We start from the raw sequence: 24,769 nt of genomic DNA, 5'->3' as shown, positions 1-24,769 counted from the left end.
GTCCAAGCGGGGGTCCAGAGGTCTCCGACGAGGGGTCCTTTGCCCCTGGACCCTAGCTGGCGCCGCCCCCGTTACTACTAATAACCCAGGAAAAAACATATGTACAGTATGTATGAATCTGAATCTGAAATATTCGACCATAAATGAAAAATCACAAAAGTGTATAGCGCCATCTTACGGCCAACAAAACTTTATCTCAGGATTCCTACATTTTAATTATAGGTAGCGTCATATTGTTATTATATTTCTTGAAATACCAACACATTAAACACCGATTTGATTAATAATTTTGTATATTGGTATTTTAAAAATGAGTTTGATATGCGTATATTTGCACTCACGTTGATTGTACAGTTGATTAAATCTCCAAAAACCCACCCATAAATCGACGACTCCTAAGCATAACAGCTTTGTACGTGGTGGGCCTATTTAGAAATTTGTTTTGAGCATGCATACTCTTTGATGCAGGTGTACGTGTATGTTTGCGTATGCATGTGTTTGTTGGTTTACACTGTACGTCGATGGTGGAAGTGTGAAGTTCGCAAAGGAATAGTAGCCTAGCTAGTCATAACCATTGTAGTTCGTGAATTATTTTTCGAAGTTATTTTTTTCAAATAGCCTATGCCTATATGTTCAGTCAGGTCTTTCGTTGGTGCGGTATAAATTAGCGCTGATTGTTCTCGTGTTTGATGTCTTTCTAGGCTAGGATACTGTGTTCATTATTTGATTGAAGAAGGTTCCACCTGGTCCGCAGTACTCGTCCGTTGTATAACTTATTAAAAATATGGAGCTAACTTGGTGTGGGATTAGTAGTCCTAGGTAAGTTGAGACTTCACAATTTGTGATCGTTAGGCGGAACGGAAGAAAGTCCCTCTTTTTGATTGCCAAAATTTTATTTTATTTAGTGTAGAATAGGGCCTAAACTAGGCCTAGGCCGGGGTCTAGGCTAGCCCATTTTCTGTTCCTCCTCATTTATATAGTGTACTGTAAAACCAATGAAAAATTTCAAGGAAACAGAATAAATTAAAAACACGCTTGAAGCATACATTTGTTTAAGTGATTTAATGCCAGTGAATACACTCTATGGTACAGGTTGATGTTACAGTGGCCATAGTAGCTATTTATTGTTTTATAGTAATAATTCCCAAAACTTTCAGCATTCATTCTAAATAAAAAGAAGCCCTCCTATTTACTTTGCAAAAGCAGCCTTGAAAAGAAGCTCATCCAAAGTTTACAAAAATTCCAGGGCTTCTATTCGAGGACTACGGTAGTAGGCCCTGGGCTTCAGGTCAGCAAAGCTGTGAGGCCCCAAGAGTGGGAGTCTGGGGCAGCTGAGGCTCCCAGCAAAGTCCAGGGGCAGAACTCATGGTGGGGTTGGGGGAATCCCCAAAGCTAATGTATTTTATTTAATTAGATGCCTAATTCGGACGATTAGAGACATAATAACATGTCACCATTTTGAGATAAAATCCATTATGAAAATAGAATATAAATTCAATCAGGCAATTTGATCCAGCGATTAAAAATAACAAAAGGTAACAAATGTAAGAACAGGCATCCCTATAATGAAAGACTCTTTTAACACTTAATTGAAATAATAGCAACACACACTATACAAAATCTGTCATCTATTTTCCAGTTAAGTTTTGACAGACTAAACAAATCGACGCCCACATCACAAACTAACACAATCAAAGTAGGTTGTGTTAGTTTGTGAAATGAAGAAAGCACGTCAAAATACATATGTCGTTTGCGAACATTTTAAAGAAAAAAATATGTTGATAAAACCCTCCGTTAAATATTTATGATTTGTTGAGTAACATGACCTCTGAAAATATGGCTGAAACGCTATGTTATTTTTGTTGGTTACGCTTCGCTGCTCAGCATTTTTTGTCATTGATCGGACATGTGTACTGCAGCATGGAAAATGCGAAATTAAAGACCACCCCTAATTAAAGACCACTTTTCTGTGGTCTTAAATTAACACATGTAATTAACACATGTAATTTATTAGAGACCAAAGCTTTTGAAGACCATGAAAACCTGTCCATAAGTGGTATTTAAGTGGAGACTAGGCCTCTAACCGAAAGGTCCACTGATTAATCTCAGATAAGAAAGTATAATACATACTCCAAGTATTGAAATACACGCCATCGTGTTGGGATTCAATATTTCGACATTAATAATGTCATCATCAGGAATCACTAGGCCTCTAATGATTGTATTATCTTGACAAAAATCATGCGTAAATATACTTAGTTTGCCCTCTAATTTGAGACCACTTTTGGGCCTGAAACTTCAATTTAGAGTGTTAGTCTGTTAAAAAATTGAAGATTATTAACTGGTTCTTTTAAAAGTCGGTGGTGGATCCACAAATTTGTAATAGAGTGGCCTGGGGATGGTGGGGGTGGGTTTCAGAGATAGAGGATATAGACCACCTCAGTCCCAACTATGTTTGGGACTGAGAAAATTGAACCCAACCCAAGAACTCTGTATTGAAGTACGCTTTGCATTGTACTACCATACTATCATTGTAGGCCAACTCTGCCACTGGAAAGTGGAATTTTGTTTAATTTTCTCCGAACACTAACTTGAGGAGAAGGTGTGATGTACACCTACAAACTTAGCACTATTTTAAAATAATGGGTTATTCCTAATGTATTCAAATAATCTATCTAGAATATTTTAAATAATAATACATGTCATTTGTTTTCTAATTTTAATTATTTTTCCTTATTATTATGCAGGTACTATTCAACAGTTATCATATGTCTAATTATCACTACCTCATCTATCACATCATCTGAAGAGGTATGTTTCTTCCAATGCTATTTAGTGATTTACTTTATCTTATCAATTAAAGAGTTTAAAAAATTGATAGTAATTTGAATAACTTAAAAAGGGCCGTTAACGTTTGTTGGAAATCGCATTTAGTTTATGTGTAGAAAATTTACTGCACGTCCGCCGTTCAGAACTGGCGGCGAATTAATCAGCCGAGTGTTTTTAGAGCTTTTAATATCAAAACTAATAATAATAATTTCCCGCTAATAATAATAATAAAAATACTTGGCCCTAATGGCCACCAATACAAAAAAGATCTATTACCAACCAATCAGCACGGTACTCCTAGAGCTCCTCATCGGAGCTGAAAAAACAGAGATTAATACACTGGGTAGAAAACAATAAAGAATTTTATTAATTTAATTTTTAGTCATATCATTTACAAAATGTGCATAGCATTATTCTGTGATGATTGAAATGAAGTAAGGTGGGATGCACCCTTGAAAGAGAGAAAAAAAGGGTTAATCAACAAGAGTGTCCGATAAATACATAAACAAAGAGTATAGAATAGAAAGAGGTCCGACTGGCGGGGTTCCTTTGAAACAGAATCCTACTTCGAAAAGTACTACCATTAAGTAAAGACGCCCCTTCAAAAGAACGTAAAAGTTGTGTGTATTGAACGTGTGCTCAAATTTCGAACTCCAGTTAGTACGTTTTTCAGTTTCATTGTGTGCGTGCAAAATGAGGTTAGTTGGACCTTGCTATGCTATACTCTTTGATGTAATTTGAAGTTGATAAATAATATTTCAAATCTATTTTAATCAGTACAGATAATGTTGTCTCTTCGTCACTTATTATAGGATATTGTTTGGACAGGCATCAACTGTAGGAAAGGAAATTATTATCGTTTGTTTACATAGTTTTCTATTGAGAGACTATCAAGAACTTTAATTGCACCTTACAGTCTGGTTCACTTCCTATATGATACATATACCTTATTTCATGTAGAATATGATACATATACCTTATTTCATGAGGTATATGATACATACCTTATTTCATGTAGTATATGATACATATACCTTATTTCATGTAGTATGCCACAAACAGTACTATCCTAGTGGGGAGGTAATAATAATGTAATTATAATGTTGTTTTACATAGCGCCGTATCCATTAAATAAGACGCCCAGGGCGCTTAATGTGTAGGAACAATGACTTTTTCGTCCCTAAGGGTCCTTCGTGTTTGTGCTACCTGGTAACCCGGTACAGCAACTCTTGTAAGCCACCACATCAGGGCTGTCTGTTCCAGTACACCGGGGTATGCCCCTACTCGTCTTGAATGATGTACTGGGTTCTTTATAGTGCACACAAGCCATTGTATAAACTGGGCCTACGGTTTATAGTCTTTATCCAAGAAGACATGTTCCACCTCCAGAACCAGACAAGTGTGCCGTTTGAACCAGCGCCGGTGTTATGGCTGTAGGTTGCGGCGTCTCTGCTAACTGCTTGGCCATTTGATTCGGTAGATAATAATTGGGTATAGAAGCTTTCCCTAAAGCAGCTAGCTGTGTACAGTAACTTGGTCTTTAGAAATACATCTATAAAGACAATTAAGGAATAAGGTTTCCATGGGTATATATCGGAAGACTATAGCAAAGAGGAAATTGGAGTGGCAACAGGTTGTTCACTATGTGATGTTTGCGGAAGCAATTGGTGTCATGGTATCTTTGCTCAGTTTTCAGTCTGATGGTTCAAATCATAAGCTGTCCATATTTATTGGATATCCTTGGGTAGGGGCACTTATTTATTGGATGCACTTGGGCATCAATACATAAGTGCCCCTAGCAAAAGTGCACCTAGCATTTCTATTTTTATAACCCTAAGATGTTTGGAAATGGCATTCTCAGACATTGAAAAAGTGTAATAATTTGGGAATTGAAAGTTTTGCACACAAAAAAACATCTACAATATTGGGCTACCAAGGGAAGATAATTGTAATAATAGGCTAATATCAAGAAATGTAATATGTTTCGTATTGTTTTAATGTGAATCGTTTGAGATTGGGTCTGAAAGCATGAGTCTCATGCCAGATCCTTGACACATGATCTGTATGTATGTTATTATTATTACTCTCAAGAGAATAGAGCAGGTTACACATTATGTATGTTGCCAATGGCCGGAGTTGATAATGTTGCAAGTTAAGTCTCTGAATTGTTAAAGGCAAGTGCTATAAAAATGGAATGTTATTGTAATTATATTATTTATACAGTGTGAATGACTCCTATGGGGAATATTTATGTAGCTTCCAGTTTTGTGTGAATACATTAATTCCAACCTTGAATAACAATTTAAAGCACCACAAAATCCATAACAATTTTTGGCTATGTTCAGACTTGGAGATAAGCCAGACTTACGTTGAGCCTGGCTCAATGTTTAGACCGGCTTAACTTTCCTGTGTGTTTGGACTAGCGGGATTAGCCTGGCGCTAGTATTTACATATTAATAAACCGTAACCAGGACACATAATTGAATGCTGATTGGTCATTTGTTTGCCCGAAGTCAACGCAGGACCCCCGCAGCGCTTAAAGCCTGGCTTAGAAAAGATATGCACGGTGGCACGCCAGGCCTAGTTACTATAGGAAAACAACCCGGCTTCAGATAAGCCACCTAGTTCAGACTGGCACATGGATAAACTCGGTGAGTTGAGCCAGGTTTATCCACCTAGTCTGAACGAGGCCTAAAAGACGTATATATTTTTACTGTATATGAATTAACTGATGTGATAGTTTCCTTAATAGCAAAGAAATTTGAAGTAGGTCCTATACAGGTACAGGTATCATAATGATCAGTTGGTGTTATGAATTGTACTACAGGTCTGGGTTCAGCTTAAGAATTTGAAAAATACAATTTATATTAATGTAAGTTACTTAATTTTAATTGTAAATGCTGCCAATTGATAGATGCATGGTATTTAAGAAGACTGCTCATGTTTCTTTGATTGGTTAATATCTAAGTAAAAATGTCTGTAAATCTGTTATTTCAATCTAATGCTTCTAGATATCCTACAACTAGCTGAATATTGTTATAATATTTTTGTCATTTTTATAATAAAACAACCTCTTTCCCTTCCAAAACACAGGAAAGATTTAAGCTGGGAATGGATTTTGAATTCTATTGATTTCAGGTGTTTGCTTATTTTTTCTCAAAACCATATCAGATTTCTAACAGTGGTATGCATTGTATATTTCAACAGCTTCAGATTCTACAGTATTCTATATGGGATAATTTTGGGATTAAATTTAGGAAGGGTGAAGCATAATGGGATTGAAAAGGGGCAATAGCGATATCTTGCACATACAACCGTGGGGGTGTGGTTTCGTCTGACTGATCACAATTTTTTTTCAAAAAGTGCTGAATTTCATTTATGTTAGCCATTATAATTAAATATTGTGTTTTTGTTGTTCACAATTGTGTGTGAAAGCACACCAGTAGTAGTCCAAATAATCTTCATTACTCCTGATTACCACAGAATCTAATTGCAACGAATCACAACAAATTCTACAAGCACTGATTGGCTGAGGTCAGTCAACATAGTTCTTGCCACTGGAGGCCTAATACTGTTTGATCTCCTTTCCAATATAAAGTTTTTTGTGTCTAATTTGGCCTGAATGCTCTTATTGATTGCGATCGGGAGTAATCAGTTTTGGATTACCACCGATTGCATCGCAACTGATCGCAACAGAATGTAATCTAAATATAGGGTATAAGTGTTTTCTCAGTGATGTGTTTTTCTAATCATGTTTCTAAAGATGTTATATAAATTCAATAAGTAGTTTAACCCCATAAGTTTATATTGTTACAAACATTACTAATTTACTGAGTTTATGCGTGAAACAGCCTTCAAAATACCTTTTCAAACTGACTTTTACATTATACAGCATGTAATCACTTTCCTAACTACCCCCTTCTTCTTACACTTCATCTTAGCATGGAAATATTTCAAAATTTTCTTGTCCCTTAAGCTGCAGTATGTTATGTACCGGTAGTAACTGAGTGGTAAAAATTTAAAGATTTTTCTGAAGTGGCATAAATTTCTTAATGAACAATACTATCCCTTAAAAAAATATGTTGTACTGTACCTTTATAGGTCTGTTACATGGAAGTCCATTCCAAAACAATTTTTGATTGATTGTATTTATTCTATAAATGAAATGTAATGTCATGAGCTCAAAAGTTAAAATTTAGATGTAAAATATTAGAATGTGCACTTAAAACACTTAAAAGTATGGTTGGTTAAAAGTAAGCTTTGGTTTTTACGATCAAAAGCAATGTAGACTGTAATCTGATATAACTTAAGTTAAGCCTTTTTTTTTTATGTAGCTTAAATATAGTTTGACAAATGTAGAAGTGCACTTATGAACAACTAGGACACTCAATTGTGGTAGCATAATAATAACAGCTGATTTATGTTTCGTTGTCTGCCGTTACATGTTTTGTCATCTGCTGATTTACTGTAGGTCTATTTTTTGTCATCTACTATATTTATGATTTATAGACATATCATTTGTCCAATTAGAAAACTGTGATATTTTCTTTGCTATATGAAATGGCAAGATTAAAACAAAGCAAAAAAAAACAAAAAAAAAATACTTGTGTAATTCAATATCAAAGTTTTACTTCACAGCTATAACAACAATGGGTATTAGAATATGTTTTGATTCTATAGTAATACTGTATAGGGAAGTGGTTATTAGGCAAGCAGTAATTGTTTAATAATTGGTTGTAATCATTAACACGTTGTGGTAACCATTAACACGTTTATGTGTGCCACATGTTTTGAATAGACCCCAGGGTCTTGACCACAGCGCTACTGATCAGACACTGCTGTAAGAAAGTAGTTTAGTTGGAAAGATTTGAGTACTCAAGAAGGGAATATCTACCATAATCACTCTATACCTATATGGTCACTCTGGTATAAGCCCATCCCCTTTGAACACAAAATTAGACTGATTTGTTTGGTGGAGGTGGGGGGAGGGAAGGGTAATGGACTTATACCTGGGGAATCCCCTATTTATATAAGGCATTTTTTTTAGCACTGCATGTATACATGGTAATAAGAATTAGAGTATATGAAATGTTTTAGAATTTATTTTTATGTTATATCATATTATGTATGATCAAGTGTCACAATCTCAAACAAAGAGATTTTCTATGTGGTATCTCTTTTTATGTTACTTTATAAATGGGGTGTATACTGTATATAATTATAAAATTTATATTTGTAGGCCTGCTTATTATAGTCCCTATTGTCTATTTCATTCTACAAGTACATTACATCATCCTCATCATCCTTTGATAATTATTCTTCATTGCCATTATCAACATTATCAACAAACATTATCACCAACATCATCATTATTTATATTAATGTTTTCTATTGTGATTTATTAGTTAAGGTAAAAAATACTAATGAAATTTTAATCATCAGCTTATGTAATGAGGTCTTGATTGGAACTGTTCTTCCACCACAATTAATATGTCTCATATTGTTAGAAAGGCAATATAAATTGCCAAATGTAAACCTTTTATTTATTTATGTATTTGTTTCTGTATTTTTATGTTGGAATTTTGTGGTCTATAAATTAAATATATTCTTAATATTAAATTATTACTGATTCTGTAGACTAATGAACCACCTAGCAAAGGGTATGGAGCATGGGGTGGCTGGAGTGTCTGTAGTAGAACCTGTGGTGGTGGCATCTTCTACAAGGAGCGGGAATGTATAAGGTAACTATTCATATCTTGAGCAGTGGTATAGTACTCACATTAAATCTTGTTCACCCTCATCCCCCTTCCCCACTCCCACTGGAAATTCCCTGACAAAAAAATTATAGTCCTGCAGTTGAAAATTACAACATATTACTTTTTTTGTCAGACAGCTCTTCCTCACTTAATCCTCAAGCTCTCTGCTTCCCTTAACACTCTGCCCACCAAACACGGAGATCTCCGTGTTTAGTAACGCATGCTTGACCACCAAACACGGAGATCTCCGTATTTCAGGTTTTTTTATGGAATCCGATAGATGGGGTAATTACCGACATGTACTAACAATTTGAACACTGTTCAGTCTGGACCATAAGTATTTCACAATTTGTTTGTATTAGTGTAGAGCGGTATTGCTTTACTTTCACAAAATCGCTATTATCTCAGCTTCGTTGTGCTTAAATCTCCAAAAGTGAGTCATTTTCATTTTACAGTTACTGGTCAGTGATTAGAATGAAGTATTTGGTACCACTGTAAAGCTAAAATGTTTGTAGTTCTTGTAGTATTCACTACTGTACATGTCAATGTGATCACATACACTCCCAACGAGCTTCGGAAAAGTGTTAAAATTTGCTAAAAAGTCTGGTGGTGGCTGATACTTTTTCTTCAAACCTGTGGTGCACTTCTCTCCATCAGCCCTTAATACTCCTAGATATGCCACCAATCTTTATTAAGGAATTTTTATTATAATTTTCTCCATCGGATGGGGCACAAGTTGTTGGTTTCATGTTGTAATGATGCCATCTTGGTACAGTATTTTGAAAAAGGTATGAAATACTGAGTTGCAGTTGGGATAAGAAGGAAATTGGGAGTGGAATGTAGAGAGCTGGAAAATTGGAATCCAAAGACTGGGTGCATATTTTCATTATCAATTTGTTTGTGAGGTACCATATCCAATAGTATGTGGGTGTATTTATATTTTGTGAAATAGTGAAAATAAGAGATATCTTGAGAATCCCGGTTAAGGCTATAAATCATAATGCAAACAGTAACGTTTGTGTCCTGGTTTCTCAATGTGGGTGTGTGTACTGTAGGTGCATGTGAGTGGGAGGCATCTTGCTGATCGAGAGGGGAAGTGTTTATCAACAAGATTAAATTGTTTGAAATGTTTGAATTTATGAGGTATTCATTCCTATGGTAATTAAATTATAGTAAAGAATGAAAGAAATTGCTACCATCCAAGTTTTATTTCCTTATGAGAAAAATTGCTTTGACATATAAAGAATTCTTTTACAAATAATGCTTGTATGTATTTTTGTATTAAAGTGTTATTGCAGATAATTGTCCTTATGCTATTTAATGTGTATTGGGTAGTATATTTTTACAGAAGTAATTTTACTTGCATTCAATGAGGCCTAACTTTAAATGGGTGAATGTTGTGCTTGTTGAACAGTATATTAACGCCTCATAGGCCCATGCCTGTTTGCAATAAGCCTGGTTTCGATAAAATCACAACATGCTATCACCGACAGCTTTCGGCAAAGCTGATTTGGTCAAATTGGAGAGCCTTCTCGATTGCATTCTTGACAGATACTTAGTGCAACAATTGCAGTAAAAACACTGTTAGTGGTATTGTAGCGATTTTATGGAAACTGGCATTTCTATAGAAAAACTAATTTTCCAATCCTTCCAGTGAGACACAAAATGAAACATTCATTTATATAGATCCCAAAAAACCCAATTCAAATTCTCCAATAATAGAAGTCAATTATGTACCTGTTGCAGAATTAGACAGAATTATGGTCGATTTTATTTCTGAATGAAAGACCTATATTTTAATATTATAGCACAGACAAGCCTTGCATGACTTACTTTAAGTATGAATTGGCTTACTCTGCATGGTAAGCTAGTCATTTATTATTATTGTTACTGTGCATCGTATAAGGAAACCAGTGTATTTCTTGTACTCTTCTTTGTTGTTTAGTATGAATACATCCCTTAAATTTACCAATTGTGTAATAGATAACACGGTATTCCTAGTGTGTTAACAATACTTCTACCCTAAAATTAAATTGTCAAAAACACAAATAGTGAGCACTTTGAAAATTGGTCTTTATGTATCAAGCTGACAGTTCTTATCACGAAAGATCTGATGCATACCCCAGATCGTATAGCAAAGCTTAACAACAAGAATACCTCGCTTTGTATCCTTTGTTCCCATTAATGTAAAAAGATACTCATTTCTTATCAGTGACAATAGTAGATGTCTTTTAATGGCCATAATCATGATCATCATCTGCTCGATTATTCGTTGTTTGTAGATATAGCATTTATACCCTTTATGATCAGAGATTCCACCCCCTTTCTATCAGTGGCAAACTCTCTCAGGGACCTTGGACGCCCTGTCTGGCAAATCCTGGCACCACCCCTGTGACTAGGTAATCTGCCATATATTGTAAATAAAATATGACAACACATAACTAATTTATCAAATTAAGAACACAAAAAATAAAAATAACTTCATTGACCAGAGCCACAACTAAATTGTGTATGTCACAGGTTTTATTGGCAAATTATTTTTTATGACTTGACCCACCAAGTCTCAACACCCAACTAATATTTTTGTAAATAGGAATTGACTAGCCATCTAGAATCTCTACTACTGAAGTAAAATTAAATGCGAAAACATTTAATGTGAAGATTGTTCTTTTGAATGTCTGTTGCTAAACATCAATGCTTAAAAATAAGTACCAATACTGTACTCTGTTCATAGATCAGGTTTCACAATTGATTGATACTGTATCGGATACCAATTTTATATTGTAACATTCTTTGAGACTTGTTGTAGAGCGCATTGTAGACTTCATAACCCGGTAACCCTAAACAGTCTTTGGCTTGCCCTGGTGGGAATTAGGCCTGCTACCACATTCTAACCTCTAGACAACTAAAGTCATAATGCGTTCTCTTTGTAGTAAGTTTACAGTACGTTTAATGCTTCCCCAGAAGTGTACGTTTATTGCTGATATATGGTTAGGTTCTCTTTGTTTTTGCAATACACATAGAAATATGAAACGCATAATGAACAGAATGTGTTCACATGCATTTGTGAAAAGAAACAATGTGTGTTCACATAATAGAATATTTGTGACAAACTATTCTCCTTCAGTGCTTTAAAGATATATTGTCCCATGCTAAATACCAAAAAATTCATAAAAAAATTTTTTGAAATTAACTTGCCCATCTTGAAGTAACAAAGTTATCAACTTGAACATAGCCATTGGTGTATTAAAAAAATGCCTGACCATCAGTTTACAGCGAAAAATGATAGAAACACTTCCAGTCACTGGAAGTGTTTTATTTAATTTAATTTAATTTAATTATTTATTTGGTCATTTAACAACAACAAAAAGAGAGCGGCAAAAAAAAGCTGAAATTTTGGGAGACCAAGGACAAGCAGAGTGAACCAAATCACTGTAGCAAAGCCGGTTTACTTTTATTACTTTTATTATATTTTTCTGGTTTAAAATCAGGGTACACATTTTTTAAATTCAATAATTTCTAATCACAAGTTAATAATTTGTATGTTATTGCAAAATGAGCAAGTTGATTTCAAAATTAATTTTTATTATTTTTTGACATTAGCAAGGGACAATACATCTTCAAGGCGCAATCTCCAAATTATCCCAGACGACAAAAACGCATCTAGGTGAACACCCTATCACGAACGCGTCTGTGGAATTAACCATTATACAGTAATTACCAAGCTATATGAATATTCACTTGCTACACGCTTGAATTACGGCTCGCGTCTGGACGATGGTGAATCGTTTGGATGCTTGTTGATCGTTTGAACGATTTTCTATTGTTTTCTTATACGTACATGTGGCTATACTTACATGATGACAACGTGCCTGGAGGTCCAGGGCACGGTATGCGCTAAGCGAGTTCCATTGGAATTCGCTTTGTACGCCACTCTGTACATAGAACTACACGGCGATTCTAAAAATAGCGCTGACGTTTTCTTTGCAAAAGTGAAGGAGGGTACATTGGCATTACAAATCACAAACATACTTCAAATATACTTTAAGTGCCATGGTAAGTCGGTGTTACATTCTGGCCTAAATATAAGATCAAATCTAGACCTAGGTAGGTAGTCTGCCTATCTTTTTTATCCTTGCGCACGGCTGGTTACTCACAAGTAGAGTACTCGGCGATTTAGAACTGTCCATTTTTTTTTAACAATTACTTATTTTTAGTTGTTTTTCTTTCTCCCATTTTTTTTTTACAATTACTTATTTTTAGTTGTTTTTCTTTCTCCCATTTTTTTTTACAATTACTTATTTTTAGTTGTTTTTCTTTCTCTCTTTTATACATTGAACACACCAAATTTAGGTGTGCTGCTTAAACAGAAGTGTATGTTCAGTTGAATAAATAAATAAATTACAGTCACATCGCGAGTTGTCAGTAAAACCTTTACTGGTTTGGCAATGGTTTAGCCATACACGTTTGTATGTCAAAATTCGCGGTGAAATTTGGCCAAAAAAAAAACATGTTTTGCACAAAATTCACGTAAATTCAATCAATAAACCTTGTTTTATAAAACGTAAATATAATTTAGCTTAGTATAATGCAAAATTTCATCTACTTTGATCATGGACAACGTTTTCGGAGCATGGGTCTTAGCATGTGATTCTTTTAAACAGCAAAGAGAGCAATTATTCGCTGTGCTGGATGTTACCACAGCTGCACAGGATGGTGATTGCGCTTCTTAAAACTGATGGTGGCCTGCGACTCCAGCTGCGACTACATCAGAAATAACTATTTAAAAAAATCAGATTTTTTAACGTTATATTTGTTTATCGATTCTTAAAATCACTGAATCTCTCACCTATGCACAGTACTAGGCCTACTGAACGACGTCCCAGTAACCGGCCGACTATTTTTTTTGCATCGACCAGGGACTTCCCTGAGTTAATACGTACTTTGTCAGTTCTTGCACACACAGGTGGCGTACAAAGAGACGTTCACTAGCAGGTAACCAAGTTCGTACTTAGGTATAGGGCCGCACAGTCAGGCGTATTATTATTTATTTTAGAGAGTCGTCTGGACGCGTTTTACGGTGCATCCAATCGGCCATAGTGAAAGGGGAGGAGCAAAGGCCAAAATGGAAAAACAGTGTCCAAATAACGATGTGCTATTCAATCGGTGTTTTCAGACCAAGATTTTCAGCAGCATTTTTTTGCTCCAATTGGCTGAGCAGGGGCATAAGGAGCAGGAATGTTGAAGAGGGTGGGGCTTAGTAGGGTGGGAAGAAGCCTTAGCCTGGGCCTCGGACATCTTTGTTAAACCACTGGCTAGTGGAAAGTTGATTGCATCCTGTAGTTCTCTGATTAGACAGTAGTAGTAGGTAACCTCACAGTGTATCATCTCAGGAATTCTTCAGTTGACCTAGTTATTTTAAGCTTTACATAGCAGCTGTTAAGTAAATGCTTTACAATTGGCTCACCTGTTACAGAAAATGACCCTTTGATGTCGGAGGTGTGTTTTGTAAATAAGATTCTGTCAATTAAATTAAAGTAAACTGTTTGTTTTGGTTTACGTAAACCATTATATTTTGGTCGTATATTTGTAACAAATAATAAAAATGTCGAAATTAGCATAAGTAAGGGAAAGGTTTTTATGGGGGCTGAAGTAGAACCCCAGAATCGCAGTTTGGCGAACCTGAGAAATTGACAAACTCGGCCTAAAATTACAGCATTAGAAGCTATACAAATGTAGTGATATTAATTGAAATAGAACCGTATGTCCCAATGACAAACCTTCCAACTAAAAACTCTTTATTTTATAAGTGCAATTTGTTGAGATGATGCCAAATCAATTTGAATACCTTGTAAAACATTTAAAATTGCATTTAAAATCCTTAAAAATAATATATGTTAAATCAAAGAAGATAACTTTTAAAGCAAAAAGCTGATAAAACTGTATTTGAGACAGTATACAGTATAGTATTTGAGAAATCAGCCTTCAAAGTTTATGATTTCAGGCATTTGTCAGGCAAAGATTATCACCAAATCGTAAAAAATTGTTGTTTTAACATTAAAAATTGGGAAAATAACAGCATAGCATGATGTCTAGTTATATAAATGTTAGTTTAGTGCAATAAAATAGATTTTAAAAATTTTGGCCTTTCAGCATGTTTTGGCCATTATCTCTGAACATGATTTGCGACAAGTGACTGGTTTGGCTTGTCTTTGCCACATTATATAAAAAAACATACAATTCACAGTATACAATTATTAAAATACATTGGTTTAAAGTTATAAAAATTGAGAATTTTTACAATTGTTATTGCTATTTAATTATTTATCTAATAATTATTTCATCTATGGTTAAGGTTTTTAGATCGAGGGTTATGTACCTGGGAAATGTTACTGTATTAATAACTTCAAGGCCTATAGGATGACAAAGATTATTTCAATTATTTAGGTTGCTAAATGAATCCATTTAAAATAGTACTATGTATAGACATACAGTTGTAGATAACAGCACAGTTTGACATCTTGAATTCTACTACAAACATTAGTTTCCATCCATTCATTTGCTAGTGATATAACAGCTACAGGTATGAGCACTTACTGGCTAAACCAGGGGCACCAAGATTTTCAGCAGCATTTTTTTGCTCCAATCGGCTGAGCAGGGGCATAAGGAGCAGGAACGTTGAAGAGGGTGGGGCTTAGTAGGGTGGGAAGAAGCCTTAGCCTGGGCCTCGGACATCTTTGTTAAACCACTGGCTAGTGGAAAGTTGATTGCATCCTGTAGTTCTCTGATTAGACAGTAGTAGTAGGTAACCTCACAGTGTATCATCTCAGGAATTCTTCAGTTGACCTAGTTATTTTAAGCTTTACATAGCAGCTGTTAAGTAAATGCTTTACAATTGGCTCACCTGTTACAGAAAATGACCCTTTGATGTCGGAGGTGTGTTTTGTAAATAGGATTCTGTCAATTAAATTAAAGTAAACTGTTTGTTTTGGTTTATGTAAACCATTATATTTTGGTCATATGTTTGTAACAAATCATAACAATGTCGAAATTAGCATAAGTAAGGGAAAGGTTTTTTTTGGGGGCTGAAGTAGAACCTCAGAATCGCAGTTTGGCAAACCTGAGAATTTGACCAACTCAGCCTAAAATTACAGCATTAGAAGCTATACAAATGTAGTGATATTAATTGAAATAGAACTGTATGTCCCAATGACAAACCTTCCAACTAAAAACTCTTTATTTTATAAGTGCAATTTGTTGAGATGATGCCAAATCAATTTGAATACCTTGTAAAACATTTAAAATTGAATTTAAAATCCTTAAAAATAATATATGTTAAATCAAAGAAGATAACTTTCAAAGTTAAAAGCTGATAAAACTTTATTTGAGCAAGAATTATTGATCTAGTCTAGTATGCTCTTTGCAACAAATACAGACAATTTTGACTTTCGTACAGTATTATTTTGCTGCTTGTTTCGCTGGAACCTTGACAAGCTTCTCTACCAGCATAGAGCCTTACCAACCATTCAGAGCGAGATGCTACTGTAAACAAAAAAGTTAAACTCTGCATTAAAAATTTTCTCAATTATGAACAATGTTCAAGATTCAAGATTCAACTTTTTTCTGATCCATTACTGGAAATTCCATTTGCTTGCATACATATATAAAAAAACATACAATTCACAGTATACAATTATTAAAATCATTGGTTTAAAGTTATAAAAATTGAGAATTATTACAATTGTTATTGCTATTTAATTATTTATCTAATAATTATTTCATCTATGGTTAAGGTTGAAAAATTAAACGGTTTTTAGATGGAGGGTTATGTACTTGGGAAATGTTACTGTATTAATAACTTCAAGGCCTATAGGATGACTAAGATCAGATGGTTTGTTTAACTTTGGGATTAAATGAATAGGTACAGTGACTTTTGTAACAGTATATTTTGTATAAGAAAAAAGTCTAAAAGTAAAAATATTTTTAGGTACACTCACTTTACATTTGTGAACAAAGATGAATGTCTAGCCAACGTATTATTAGGATAAGGTACTTACGAAGAAAAAAAATTGAAAACGTTAATATACACCCACCAAACCTACACTACAATGTAATGCTGTATATTAACTCACTATGATGCTTAGTGAGTGGAGATGTATTTAGTTGTGAGAAAAATTTCTTGAGTTTTCTGGATTTAACTAGATTTGAACCCTGTGCCCTGGGATTGATAGAAAAGCATCTTAACCACCCAGCTACAACAGGGGTGGATCCAGAATTTTTCAAACGGGAAACGGGGCATTGAGAATTTTAAAATTTAATGGCAAAACGTGCCCCCTATTGCATCAGCCCCTGTAACTACAATGCTAATCCATTTGTTAGAACATACATTTTTGTGTGCTGAACAAAATTATTTTGTTATGCTTTTCAACTTTAAACCAAAGTGTGATATTAAGGTCAAAATAATTAATCTAATTAATAAAGAATAGTGTAATAACCATGTATTTCAATATGATTTCCTCATTCTTAATTGCAGTCCCCAATAGTGGGACAGCATTGATAAATTAGTTGAGATTAGTATCAGTTATAAATAGCATGTTACCAAGCATATCAATATTGGCATTTGATGAAAAGATAGCAAATATCCACAACTTGAAGGTAAGTCAGCTGAAAGTAATACATATAGGCCTACGGTAATTGTTTTTGTCATCAAGGCAGTAGTGGGATGGGGAGGTCCCCAGTTTGGGAAGAGGTTTTCCACCTTCATAATTTGTCAGGGAGAAAAATATCCTTTCTTATTTCTAAACTTCTTTTTTGCTAATCATAATTTCCATAAATTATAAGGTAAATGTTATGAATAACTGCAGTGTGTTAGTTTTGCTCTGTTTACTGTCAGTTGTAAGACTAACATTTTGTATGTGGAGACCTTTCTATCCTGGAACCCCAACCCACGCAACAACCTACTGGTGGTACCTGTTATCTGTGTTTTGTGGTTTGTATCAATCCTTTTAATTTTATCAAAGCAATCATTCAGTTGTCAAACTCAATAATCATTGATTAGGGCTTATTTATACATTTTTTTGGCCAGTAGATCATTGAATTTGAACATTAAATTGATAGAGGTCATTGATAGATATATGCCCAGGCCCCTATCCAGAGGGTGCTAGTGCACCTCCTTCCAAATTGGAAAGTTTATTGTAGAACATGTTATATTTTCATTGCAGATTTTTTGGGCTCAGTACGGACTCCAAAGTATGCATTTTCTTTTAGTTTTATAGCGTATGCGGATTTTATAAGTCCGCAATGACGATATAACGTGTTGTAGCTAAAAAAGAAAAAAAAAACCTTCACTTTCAAATCATTTTAAATTCAATGAAGCTAATTAGTGAAACTGTAGTTTTTTTTTCTTAAGATGTCCTCAACGCATTGGTGTTATTCGTAGATTAAGATACTTTTTACCAAATTCTTCTCTTAGACTTTTAGCAAATTCTTTTGTAGTACCTTTTTTCAATTATTGTAGTACTGTATGGTCCAATTGCACAGCTGTGCACCTTAATATTAGAACACCTGTTAATGACCTTATGGAATCTCTTATTAACTGGAAGGATGTAAACCAACAATGGGAATATAATATTCTTTTAATGACATTTAAATGCTTATCGGGCACTGTTCCTGAATATTTAACTAATTTTTACAAATTAATTGATACTTACCATAGCATAAATACAAGAAGTAAATTGAAAAACACTTTAGTCTTACCACAATGGCGAAATGATTTTGGAAAAAGAACATTTAAATATCGTTCTGTTAAATTATGGAATAATCTATCATCAGACCTTCGTAGCAATATTCACTTTCCTTACAATCCTTCAAAAATCTCATTTAATTTCCCATTTGGTTTTTTTCTTTTCTGTTTCTTGTATTTATATAATCATATATATGTATATGTATGTATGTATGTATATATATATATGTGAATCATATATATGTATATGTATGTATGTATGTATATATATATATGTGTATGTATATATATATATATATATATATATGAGTATAATATATATATGTGTATATATATATATATATATATATATATATAATTTGTCAGTATAAATTTATATTTAATGTATCTTTTTACTCAATTTTGAATCCTTTTTTAATTATTTTCGCTTTTAATCCTTAAGAAATGTTTTAATTATTTATTATGTAATTCAAATTATTCAATATATATTGTTTTTATATTTTTATGCATTTTTCTTTTAATTTTATTTTGTAATAAAGTGTAGTTTAAGATAATACCCTGGACCTCAGGGAAGAACAGTGTAACAATACTGACTGAGTATCCAGAATAAAGAAAGATTTATATTCTATGTTCAAATCTTGTGTAATATTCTATGTTCAAATCTTGTGTAATATACAAACCTCATGTAGAAGGATTATTATTTGTCTCTTTTGATTTATCATGCTAAGAACCAAACTTTGATTTAGGAATTGAGAAAATAAATTTCAAGGTTTGGGGACATTTATTTGATTGTCTGTCACATTATTTTCCCTCCCTTGAGAAAGTAACAACTGGAAATTGGGGGAAAGGGGGATTAAACAAGTGTTTCTCCATATGTACAAGTTATTTCTACTTTTGATGTCTAGACCTCTCAACAACCTAGCTAACATTGAAATGCATTATAACTTTGTGGGGAACTAAAGTAGAATATTTCATGTAGATTTCTAAACCAAAATATTTTTTTTTTCATCAACTGCCAATAATTACATATAGAAATAGTTTTCACTGATTTACTGATGTTTTACTACACAAATCATTTAAGATGCTATGCAAAGTGCAAGATGGTAGCTTTAAGTTATACCATTTCTACGGGCTTGTCAATTGGTGAAGATTTTTTTTTTTCCTAATAATTTATAAAACTTAATTATACATGTCTGAGCTCTCTATGTCAAGGCAAATGTACCCAGTTGTTCAAGTTGGGGGACACAATGCATTGACAACCATTGGCTGCTAAATTCATCCATTTGAGTATGCATTGCTGTCTGCTGATTATTAGTGCCTGAGTAGATCATCATTAGAAAACTTCAGTTCTGCACGAGCCATAATGTTAATTCTCTATAAAATTATGTTAGCTGATGACTTGGCACAGTCTGTGCCCGTCTTTTTGCAGGCCATCTTGGTAGAGTTTCAGGAACACAACATGGTTGTGAATGATCACATGCGAGTTTTGCTTAATTTGGCCTGCTTGTCCAATTGTTTCTAGTGTATTAAAATAAAATATTTTATTCTTCTTTATTTGTAACTATGAAATGAAAACCCTTATAAACCTTAACTTGTAGTAAGCCTTAAACACTGAATGTAAACCTCATGAATTTTTTATAAATGCAATAATACACATTATTTCTTTGTTTTTTTTAAATTTAGTCCTCCATGTGTAGGAGAGACAAAGAAATACCAGTCCTGTAATATCCAGGATTGTCCGGCTGGATCTCTAGACTTCCGTTCTGTGCAGTGTGCCAAGTACAATGACGTCCAATTCCAAGGGAAGACCTACCACTGGGTGCCCTATAATGGATGTAAGTAGTACAAAATTTAAAGGTATACTGTTTCTTATGAATTATTTCTATAATATTGAAATATTGCATGTTTGAAATGAGGTCATGAAAATGTTCATCTTACAATGCCTGCTACTTTATTTAAATTTTTTGTAGGCCTATAGATGTTATCACATATAAACATGTTATAAATAAATGGAGACGGCATTGATATTAAGTACCCATTCCATTCTGTCTCTTGTATACCTTTTTTGAAAGAGAATGTTAGAATTGAAGTTTATGAAGTGGTTCTTTTTTTTTTTATAGATTTGTCGATCTTCAGTGACAACAAAAGCCTTTTGTAAAAAATCAGTACATGGTCATTATTCCTTTTATCATAACCAAAAATCCCAGATGATTATTCATAGAAGGTGTATAGAAACGTTAAAAAAAGCTGGTCATGTTTAAGTGTGTGTTCACACACTGTGCAAACACACTGTTACTTGTATTTACTGATCGTGTTTACCTTGTAATTGAACTTGGCGCCACTTGTCAAATATCTGATTTTAAAATTCATAAATGTACCGAAAATAGGTCAATGCTTGAGTTATAACAACAAACGCTGTCGAGCCTGATGAATAAAATTTAACAATTATTGGAATAAAAAAAAATCAATTAACAAATTCATTAGAATGAAAATTTATTCTCATGAAAAATGTTTATATAATTGAAGGATTGGTTAAATGAATATTTAATTGCTTCCAAACTCAACTTTACGCACATTATTCACAAGCAAACTTTAAAGTTGCATTGCATTAGCCTCTGTTAAACCCCCTAGAATATAAAGCATCCATTCTTTAGTGCCAAGGCATAACTCATTGTGAGAAAGAAACTTTAAAAAGACAATAATGTATTAGAATAAATGCTGTTTGGAGTTTATTATGGACAAGGGTTTTTGAGGGGCATTTATCCAAGGGAGGCATATTTTTTTTGTTGTATAATAGATACCTGTACTAATAAATGCCCCTTAATTTCACTGTAAATGTGTAACTACTGTACAACGCATAAATTGCCATTAATATGTTTTATTGTATGAATGAAGACTCATTGATCCTACCATGTTAGAAAAAGTATTAATTAGTATTAATAGAATGTGTTGAGAATTATGTTGCTTCCATTAGTTTTGTTTACAGTCCTTTAGGGGGGACATTTATATAAACCCTGGGACGTTTTTGAGGGAAGCGTTTATTCCAAATGAGGCTCTGGATGGGGAATTTATTAAAGGGTGGCGTTTATTCAAAGTGGGTGTTTATTCAAATACGGTAAATACAGTCATGTCATTTACATTTGATCAATAATTTTCTTCCTAACAATTTATTTTTTTCGAGTTTATGTATATGTTACCAATTGTATAATCTTCTTTAATTATTAATAATTACATTTTATTCATCAACTAGTATCTGTTTTTTTTTCATTTAGCTCCAAAGGAATGTAGTGTAGTGTGTATGCCTAAAGGAGAACATTTTTATCTGTTTTTTTTTCATTTAGCTCCAAAGGAATGTAGTGTAGTGTGTATGCCTAAAGGAGAACATTTTTATCAAGATTTTAAAGAAAATGTTGTCGATGGAACCCGGTGTTACCCAGAAGACCCCAACTCACTTGACGTGTGTATCAATGGAGTCTGCCAGGTAAGTAATCAATGTTAATATGCAAATGAGAGTACCTGTATTCAAATTAGATTAATGGTTAGGCCTAAAAAAATGGTTTGCTGTCACTTTGTAAATATTTAAGTGAAGGGCCGGGCGGAAAAAGTTGTTTTTTTTGTTTTGTTTTTTTAAAAGAAATATTACCAACAATTTTTTTTTAACCTTGAAAAAAAACCCTGCCCCTCATTTTTCTGATTTTAGGGGCGGCGGATGACGGCAAACAAACAAGTTTTTTTTTAGGCCTTATGTTTTGACAATTTGAAAGCACTGTGCAATAGGTTAAATTTTATTAATTGTTATGGATCTAATTGACAGGGGTGGAAAAAGTGCGCAACCGGCGGTCGGAGGCATTGACCTTTAACCCTGAGACATTTTAGAAACAAAAAAAAAAATTTTTTTGCTCGTCAAAAATTCATGCATAAATTTAATATTTTTGCTTGCTTCAAACCACTAATAGTGAAAAAGATAACATTTGGTCATAGAGGCATTTGATCAAGATAATCTTCATAGTCAGAGACAAATTTTTTTTTTCTAGGCCTGCTCATTGAAGTGAATTTTGAACTTTTTGGATTAACGATGGGCACTCTACCACTTAGTCATTACTCCTTTACTCCATCTCTTTGTAGGATGTTAGCCTCTTGATGATGATACCCAAGTGATGTAGTTTTTTTTCACAGGATTTAGTGGTCAGGACATTGGACCATCAATTGAGATTTCTTTTAACATTATTTGTGTGACCATGAATGTCAATTATGTCTGTTTACACATTTCTTTCTAATGATTTAGACTTGCAAAGCTGAATAAATCCACTGTACTTTTACTGAATCCAATCGATTCAGAATCTGTTGAAGTTATCAGACAAAATCCTTGTTGGATTTAATAACATTTTCTCATTCATAAATATTGACAAGGATAAATTAAAAAATGTGTTACAGTGAATTTGTGATGGTTTAAGCATTGAGTTAGTGAACAGAGCGGTTACTATTTTCTGGCGGTTACAGAGCCCGCTCAATGCATCTCTTTAGTAGTATATCTCAATATTGGTCCAAAATTAAATAAAATGTGTACAAAAATTATTTTGTATTTATAGTTTGATTCATTCCTCTCCTCTTCATCTTTATTTGTGTTTTCAAAATCCTGCCACAAAGTAGTGAATAGTCCAAATACCAAAATGTGGACTATGTAGTGTACAACAATTAGGTGAACCTAGCCTTTAATAGTTTTAGAACATTTTTTTAGAAAAGGCAATGTCATACATGCTAAAACGGGTACCTTGTATTGTAGATTGTAGTACATTTTGATAATGAATTCTTAAGATTTTGATTGTGAGGAAAGAACAAATTATTTTATTTAAGCTGCAATTGAGCTATTTGATTTTTAATATGATTATTAAAATCCTAAGTAATTATCCAATATGTTATTATATTAGGTAATAAGTATAACACAGTTTGGTTTCTAAGTTGTATTTATTGTGTTAATGATTAAAATCAAATTGAATCTTGTGAAAGGCATCATAAATAACCTCAGATGTTTATATGTTCAACAGAATATGAGAATACTCATTCTAATTATTTGTATTTTTCTGAAACAAATCATACAAATATCCATTTCTAATTTAAGGAAAATCTATTTCAAAAGTTTTGAAAGGAAAATTCAGAAAAAGCACAATGTAAACGTTCTGTGAAATGACCTAAAAAAAAGTGTAAATACACCAAATGTAGTTAAAGGTGTTAATTATTCTAAAATCCAGTGTAAACAGATTCTTAATACCATATGAAATTACAACATCCAAAAATAAATCTTAAGCGTATATCAAACAGTACATTATTACTGGGAAAAATAAACTGCATGGAATTTGGCAAATAACTACAGGTTGGGATGACAGTAAAAAAATTGTGTTGCAATTCAACAGTATGGTGATATGCTAAAGGTAAGGTGTAATTGTACAGTCAGTACTGCAGATGTAACACATATTGTGACAACAGAAATTCCTATTCGCTCAGTAAACATTACTTGTACTCTGTATTTAGGTTTATTACCCTGGTGGTTTATTGAATTCTTAGCTAGTGCTACTTAGGTTTCAACCAAGCAGAACTCTATTCCGAATCATGATCTCTGTCAGAAAAACTTAAATATATGCATTTATGTGTTTAAAGAAATTGTTTATATGGAAGAAATTCTGGCTACTTTTATTCCTTTTAATGTTGCTTATCTGGTTGGAAATTTGAACAAGGAAAAAAAATGTTCTTACCAAATACCATGAATACTGCTAGTTACCGGTACCCTTAAATTTCTACCAGCCTGTAAATCATTGAAACATTTTATTTTATAGTATACTTATGACTTACAGTATGTGGTTGTTTTAAACATGCCTTCACGATGAGCAATTTTTTAATGGTTTTTTTGGTGTGGCACCAGTAATATCGTAAATAATGCTACAGACAGTATATTTTGATTCAGATTCAAATTTATTCAATATTTTATTCATTCATATAATAAAGTTCATCAGGTATAAAGTAGATACAGTACTTTATAATTCTAATTATTATTAATGTTCAAGATTTCTGACTACAAATACAATGTTTTGTTTGGTAGCAACTGTATTATAATTCATAATTCATAATTTTATTTCACTCAAAACATAATAATGAGTCTGGTAGGCTGGTATTAGGAACTTATTTCAGACTCACAGTACTTAGTTGGGTTGCCAATTTGGCTAAATAATTAAATTTACATTAGATTATTATCATTTGTTCCTGGCTTGTAATCATTATTGATCTCAAACTATAAAAATGTATCTATCCTATTGGATTTATTAATATTTATTCCTCTGTTAATTAGCATTGACAGTAATATTAATAAGCATTGAAAGTATTATGTATTAATGGCCATTGATAAGCATTGATTAATATTAATGTATTATAAGGAAATTTGTCAAACAGA

General features: G+C 33.3%; 1 protein-coding gene across 7 annotated transcripts in view; it reads left to right on the top strand.

Annotated features, from left to right (window-relative positions):
* Positions 1-24,769, top strand: part of LOC117105449 (papilin-like) — a 68,225-nt gene that overhangs the window by 1,577 nt on the left and 41,879 nt on the right. For 5 of the 7 annotated variants that reach the window (XM_033246589.1, XM_033246592.1, XM_033246590.1 and 2 more), the window contains exons 1-5: positions 458-819; positions 2,748-2,811; positions 8,467-8,570; positions 20,011-20,162; positions 21,669-21,808. In XM_033246589.1, coding sequence (XP_033102480.1) covers positions 785-819; positions 2,748-2,811; positions 8,467-8,570; positions 20,011-20,162; positions 21,669-21,808 — 495 coding nt within the window. In that variant the 5' untranslated portion in view covers positions 458-784. Of the gene's footprint in view, positions 1-457; positions 820-2,747; positions 2,812-8,466; positions 8,571-20,010; positions 20,163-21,668; positions 21,809-24,769 lie in introns of those variants that run through there. The other 2 variants (XM_033246587.1, XM_033246588.1) reach the window with 1 other exon arrangement.

The sequence above is a fragment of the Anneissia japonica genome, unplaced genomic scaffold (assembly GCF_011630105.1).
Source record: "Anneissia japonica isolate Jap-2015-1 unplaced genomic scaffold, ASM1163010v1 scaffold1128_len1000024_cov185, whole genome shotgun sequence".
Taxonomy (NCBI): domain Eukaryota; kingdom Metazoa; phylum Echinodermata; class Crinoidea; order Comatulida; family Comatulidae; genus Anneissia; species Anneissia japonica.
This window is presented reverse-complemented; position numbering and strand designations above follow the sequence as displayed.